Here is a 7,064-nt window from a genome sequence, read left to right on the forward strand (position 1 = left end):
AAGTCTCACGTTCAGATCCTTATTTTCGTCATCCCCAATTTCCTTAGTTTTTGTTTGCAAAAAGTATTCTTGCGCTGGACATAAAGATGTGTCATTAATAAAATCAAATAAGTTGCACCCATGTTCATCTAGGAAGGCCAAACTTAGTGTTATGAACCAAAAAAAATGAGGCTCATAGCTTCTATGATGCCCCCACACGGAGGGAAATGTTAGGACAAAATGGTAATACCTACTTAGCATCTTTAAGATAAAGGTTAGGATTAAACACCCAATAGTGGGCCACCTAAGGTGGGCGACAAATTGCTGTGACACCATTTTTGGATTGGATGGGTGCATTAGAAAGAGCGTAACACTGCATACATCCCTTAAAAATCGCGCCATGAATAGAGCTTCGACAACAACACACGCAACAACAAAATATGCATGTATGGCCAACAAGGCTCGAACCAAGATACGACAACCAAGATTTAAAGTTGCACTCAGCTAACTGCTTCACCAATGGGCTTATCGTGTCTCATAATTGGACCTTTATCCACTCAAAGTTAGGGAGCGGTCTCTCCACAAGGACGGTTTTTTATTAGACCTTTTACCCAATGAGGGTAATTCAAAACAATTACCTCCTCCTTTATTGGACCTTTATCTACTCAAAGTGAGGGAGCGGTCCCTCCACAAGGCCCGGTTTTTTATTAGACCTTTTACGATGAGGGTAACTCAAAACAATTACCTCTTCCTCGTGGGAAGGTATCCTCAACTTAAGATTCTCCCAAGGCACCATACAATTATCTAATTAAACAATATGTTGCTAATCTAGCTAACATAGTCTCCTTTAAAGGGTGCATAGGAGAGAGCACATAGAGTGTGTGCATAGGAGACAGCACATAGAGTGTCAACGGGACATTTGCTTCTTGGGTTTGTCTCTTGTAACGTAGTCTTCCTAATGTATTCAAAAAAATTAAAAAATTAAAAGGTATGCATGGCTTCAAAACAATTTAAAGGTTAAAACCTCAAAGATTCTGTCTATAGCAAACTTTCATTGTCTAGGTTTCATAAAAACTGTAAAGCGCAAGAACCCTCTTTCTTGGCTTTGATGATGAATGCAAATCAGGCCGGGTGGGGTGCAAATCTAAAATAGGACCCACATTCAGCTTATTTGCATACTGGGAGGGAAATGGTGTGCGAGCAAGAAAGTAGCAGAGATAAAGAATGGCCCTTGCTCGGCCGGATACTCAGATTTAGCAATGCCCAACTGACGTTAACAAAGCCAGAGATAAGATACGAGAGAGAGAGAGAGAGAGAGAGAGAGAGAGACTGACTCTGCCAAGTGTTAAGATGGTGGTCTCGCAAGACTCGTCGCACCAATGCAAGCATTCCTAGCGTTAAGATGGTGGTCTTGCAAGATTAGTCGCACCAATTGCATGTGTTCCTAGCTTTTTATTTCTTCTCTTGATTCTATATGCCTTCACCTTTGGAGTCGAAAAGCTTTTAAAGAGTGGAAGGTGGAAGGCCAGGTTCAAGGCCTCCCCCCCCCCCCCCCCCCCCCCCCCCTCTTCTCTCTCTCTCTCTCTCTCTCTCTCCACAGTCCTTTTGATGTGGGCAAATCCGTTTCCCACTTGTAGTTGGCGCTATTGTTAACCTTTGCCATTAGTATGCAACTTTTTGTTGGAATTAATTTTTATAAAAGCTATTATCACTGAAGTGTTCTCTGATTTCTTTTGAAAATTCTTAAATAATGATCCTTTGAAAACTAGATATGCGACTTTTTGTTGGAATTAAATACCTTAAAACCACGTGATAGGTACTTCTCTCTCTACATAGTACAGTTTACTCCGATTGACGATAATTTAACTCAAAAAGCCTTGCATTGTATAGCAACCAAAAACCAGGGTTGTTTTCAAAACTTCTGCTGATAGAAAATTATGGTAACATATAGAGATCATAGAAGGGCTGTAAGGAAAATATTTTCCTCAGCAAGATCAGTGTTCTACCTGCAGTAGAGTAGGACAAAAGAGCTATCAAAATTGGGCTCCTCTCTCGGACAAAATTTGGGCATCCTTCCATTGCTCTGATAGGGTGGTGCATGCAGGCCTTAAATTGCAACCTTATGTCAGGTTATAAGTGCAATGCGACTGATCAGGTGCAGCTTGCAGTGGTGCAGCTAGTGCCAATTAGAGCTGGAAGAGGTTGGTTGGTTAACAAGCACTTCTGACACCAAAATGGGAAAAGTGCACTTCATATAAGTGTATACCATTGAAATATTTTGCTTTGCGCCATGTGCTTAATTTTGATTAATTGCATTCATGGAGAAGATGGCTGGTTGCTGTGGTGGAGAGGGTCAGGCCCTCCTGGCACTTGTCTGAACTCATCCACCAAGGTTTCATTGGCTGTTATGCTCTTGCCCGTATGCTTCCGGAAGCCTCTCGTTACGAGTTGCTGTCGCTACTACGGGAGAGCTTGATGGAGCATTCATGGCACTTGGCAGCGCCTCCTTGCCAGTCACAGATATCCACAAGCGTCTTAGCTTCCATTGATCTGCCTTCAGTACCTGCAGCTGCCAAAGCAATTACGTATCAGCATGATCAAGAAAATATTGAAGGGCCGACGAGCGCGCACAAGCTAGGCAGCTGTACAGTTTTGGATTCGAATATTGCAGTATTGTTTATAAAAAGCAGTTTCTGCCTTTCCATCAACAATATCAGCTATTGTTGATACATTAGATTGTATGGATTAGCATGCAAATATTACCTTGGACGTAGCAGTAGCACTTGCAGCAAAGAGTAGAGCGTTGTCACGATCGACGTCCGCTGCAGCAGCTGGGGCTGAGGGTTGAGGTGGTCGTCGACTTATGGAATTGGCTGCAGCGGCTACCAGCTCCTCTGCTGTCTCGTCTGATAGTGGGGATGTAGGGACGCTCCGGCATTCTACTGAGGGTATGACCGATATGGCAATAGCTATATACCACATTGCAATGAATATCAAGCTCCCAGGCAATGACCTACTTATTATACGCTGCCTCTGCTTCTCGATAATTAGTAAGGCCGCCATTAAACCTGCTGCGGGGGATGAAGTGTGATGGATGTAGCGTGAATGCAAGAGATTAAGAACTCGCAGCTGACTAGCAAGCAGGAGAGATTCTGTGTACGCGCGCGCGCGTGTGTGTGTGTGTTTTAGCTAATGAGTACAAGTAGGAACGCGAAGTGCAGTGCATTGGCTGTCTCTGCTTCAGTGAGTTTTTCAGTTGAATGGCAGCCGTTTATATACATATATGAGCCCCAGAGAGAGAGAGAGAGAGAGAGAGAGAGAGAGGTGGGCAGGGTGGGCTGGGGTGAGGGTGGTGGTTCACAGAGTAGTGGTGGCGCTAGGCTAGGAATGGTTACGACACGCAGAGATCCGAGAGTAGGGCCTAAACAATATGAGAGAGGGAGGGAGGGAGGGAGGACGTGGTGGTATTAAAGACCCCCCTACAATATATAATATTGTGGAGTTCAGAGTGCGAATGATATTATGATTCGATATTTATTTCCAATATAGCAATGAATGAATGACAGCATCTTTTGCAAAATTCCATACAGTTTCTTTTTGGTAATTATAGAATTTTGAATTTTCGCGATATTAGGCGGCAGACAGAGAGTGCCTGCTGATTCCTGAAGATCATATAACGAACTCATATTATCGTATAGTAGACTGTAGGCTCCAATGCTCATTTTTGAAGGGTAAAAATTAACATATTAACTTAGAGGGCCCTCTCCCGTACTATGTCAAAAAATCTTTGAACTCTTCTCTTCTCAAGAGAGAGAAAATATTACAGAGTGAAAATAACGATACAACAGAACGATGACTCCACAGACCTTTATACTAGTCGTTGAGCTTATGCCTAGGACCTCTCTTATAATTAGGCGGGAATTCCTCCTCCGTAGCAAACGAAGATGGGTGGAACCTCTTGTGATCATTGTGTGCCTCCATTAAAGGACACCATGTTAGCAGAGGCCTTCTCCATAGGTTGCACATTGCTTGCCTCATGACGAGAGAGGGTGGCATATCCTTGAACCTTCTCACCTAGTTCATCATCCAAAGCATATAGAATGGAGCTCTCTGGTACAATTATGGCTTTCGCATCCTCTTGGGAGGGGGGAACTAGTTCCAGAAGCAAATGGGACATTGGAACAATGTTGCTTTGCATTTTCCCTCACAAAATGTCCTTAACAACCTAACCTAGTGGAAACAACAAGCATTAGGTAAGTACTTATAACTTACATGTTGTAAAAAAACAACCCGTTGTCGTAAATGTGCTTTGGAGTTGGTTGGAGATGTCAAGCTCCATTCGAACCTATGGATACAAGTGAGAGTGTTAAAGTATTGGTGGGCTTACCCCTAGCACCATGCCAAGTACGGGCCCAGGGGGGATTGAAGCGGATTTTTTCCAAAGGGTGGCTGCCAATTGGGAAAAACATTGACTTGAGATTTGCAAAGAAAGTGTGTCACCAAAAGGAGAAGAAAATGGGGGAAATGCGAAAAATCCAATGTCCCAAGGATGGCACAAAGAGCTTTGGCGTCCATCTTCAGTGCCTTTAAGTAGCAAACTGGCCTCGAATCGATGGTGCACCATTTTCTATAAACCTTTATAGTAACGAGACAAGGTCCACTTGTAAGGTGCATCCTCCTCCAAAAGATAGACAAGCATGTATATATGGGCTTTTGGCATATACAAGTTGTTACGTCTTGCCCATTCGCAAGGATTGGGTTCATTCCCCAAACATGACTACCTTTGAATTGGTGGTGTACCATGGTTTCAAATCCTTTGAAAGGTATGGTTCTACATTGATAGTCTTGGAAATCCATTCATACCCGTTGAGGTGGCGGGATGGGTGCACATTGCTCAAAGAACTACCTTTCTCACTAGAAAGATTCGCTCATTGCACATATTTTGTATGTCTTCCAACCCAAATGATTTGATGATAGTTCAAGTGCAAGTCTCTGCACTGCTTAAGATTGCTATATAAATGTTGCTAGTGCTTAAAATGCATACTTGTCCTGGAGAATCACCCACCAATACTTTAACATGCATGAGCCAACCCTTACCTTGAAATCTCATCATGAATTTTTTGTCCCTTGTCAATGGCCCCCACCACAACACACAATTTGACATATTGTCATGTAGGTCATTACATATAGGATGATCCTTGTCACTTTTGATCCTTTGAAAACAACCTAGCAGCTTCCATTGCCTTACACTGGTCTTTAGAGATGCATAAAGCAAATCCCACATACATCATATTCTTGTCAATCTTATGATTTCCATCTCTCTCTCTCTCTCTCTCTCTCTCTCTCTCTCTCTAATTTTCTCTAGATCTATTCTATAAATTAACATTATCTTACATTCTACATCTTCCTTTTACATCTTTCCATCTTTTCTCACAATAAATCAATGCATTCTTGCATTTGCCTTTGCAAATGCTTAGGCAAAGCAAGATATTCCTTGAGAAGCTTGTTTTTAAGAAGACTTCAGGGCAAGAGTAACTAAAGGAAGACCTGTTAAAGATGGCATAATTTTTAGCACTCCAAATGACGATTAACATCCAATTTTTGATCAACAACAAGCATAACTGAAGGTCGGTAGAGCCCCTGCCAACAATCTCTACATAAACACTTTGTGTTTATAAGAACAACATATATGAAATACAAGCTTAATCCTTTACAACCGACAATTTTTACTTTTGGAATTTCCCCAAATCCTATTACATATGATATCAACTGTGCATTTTGGCTGGACCATATGATAAAACACTTTAGTTGGTGAAGTTCACCAATTTGCTGAAGAGTTAGGCAATTCCCAATCTCAAAAACCTCTGTGTAGTGTTCAGATTACATGGCACCTGCATATTTGCTACACAAGCACATAATAAACCCCAAGCCACTCTGAGTCCATTACCCAATCTGAAGATCCTCTTGGCAATCATAAAGGCAACCAATTGGTCGCTAGAGTCCACAACTTGTTCAATTGAGCATAATTCCTGTTTAAAGAGGGTTAGTGCTTTCTTCCCTAGGAAAAATGTACGTGGTTTTTTAAAAACAAAACTTCACAAGCAGGAGTCTACCCCTAAATAGTTACCAATATACCTCACTCTTTCACCCCAAACAAGTTTAAAGCATACCCATTTTCAAGATTTCTCTAACATATTTCCTATTTGCCCACAAAGTTTAAGAGGAGCAGCAAAAAATAATTTGTCCCAAGACATCATATCCCAAGTACATACAAAAGTTTTATCTATCAACCACCACAACAATCTGGGCCAGCATGTATAAGAATTCAACCTATTTTTAATGAGGGTTGCTCTCCTTGCCAGCATGTGATTCCTGAGATTCAATATCCCCAAGACACCTAAATCCACTGACGTTGTAATATAGTCCGAGGCTATCCAAGCCTTACTTGAGGATCCCCACAAAAATTATAGAACCTAGGATTTGAACCTTTTTAATGCATGGTCTGACCAATCCACAAGTGGTAGATAATACAAACAATAAGTAACCAAAACAACTTGAATGATCCTCACTCTCACATGAAAAGGCCACTCATCACAATGCCAACTTGCAAAGTTATGGCATACCCTTTCCTATACCCAGCTAGTGAGATATTTATTGGTAACATCCGTGAATGATCCTCACTCTCACATGAAAAGACCACTCATCACAATGGCAGCTTGCAAAGTTATCGCATACCCTTTTCTCTACCCAGCTAGTGAGCTATTTATCGGTAACATGATCCATTGTATTCTTTTCCCCCTCCATATCAGACCATTGAAGTTTTCAGTCGAGATATCTATTAGTTGAGATTTAGCCAGGTTTAGATTCAACCCTTCTGCCAAGGAGTACAAACTCAGATTATCAACATGCAAAAATGAGATAGTATCATCATCAGAACCCAAAGAAACCATATGTTCCTGGACAATTTGCGAGCCTTTTAGATTACCAACCTTGGCTTGTGCACTTAAAAAGAAAAAAAATGGATGAGTGGCTACTGCAAATAACAAAATACTCGAAGGACAACCCTGCCTCACTAACCTTCCCAC

General features: G+C 41.6%; 1 protein-coding gene across 1 annotated transcript; it reads right to left on the reverse strand.

Annotated features, from left to right (window-relative positions):
* Positions 1 to 1,908: 1,908 nt before the first annotated feature.
* Positions 1,909 to 3,113, reverse strand: LOC147427937 (uncharacterized). The gene is made up of 2 exons (XM_086496342.1): positions 2,743 to 3,113; positions 1,909 to 2,548 (listed from the first exon to the last, which is right to left on the reverse strand). Exons 1-2 carry the CDS (start codon positions 3,040 to 3,042, stop codon positions 2,375 to 2,377), a joined length of 474 nt encoding a protein of 157 aa, XP_086352468.1. The 5' UTR covers positions 3,043 to 3,113; the 3' UTR covers positions 1,909 to 2,374.
* Positions 3,114 to 7,064: the final 3,951 nt, after the last annotated feature.

The sequence above is a fragment of the Adiantum capillus-veneris genome, chromosome 23 (assembly GCF_014529385.1).
Source record: "Adiantum capillus-veneris isolate H3 chromosome 23, ASM1452938v2, whole genome shotgun sequence".
Classification (NCBI taxonomy): Eukaryota; Viridiplantae; Streptophyta; class Polypodiopsida; order Polypodiales; family Pteridaceae; genus Adiantum; species Adiantum capillus-veneris.

What these genes read in the sequence shown, in the direction of transcription:
- LOC147427937 (XM_086496342.1), bottom strand. Translation starts at nt 3,042, where the DNA reads ATGGCGGCCTTACTAATTATCGAGAAGCAGAGGCAGCGTATAATAAGT. An exon ending in GTGCTACTGCTACGTCCAAG is followed by an intron (nt 2,549 to 2,742) that starts GTAATATTTGCA and finishes TTGCTTTGGCAG; the next exon opens with CTGCAGGTACTGAAGGCAGA.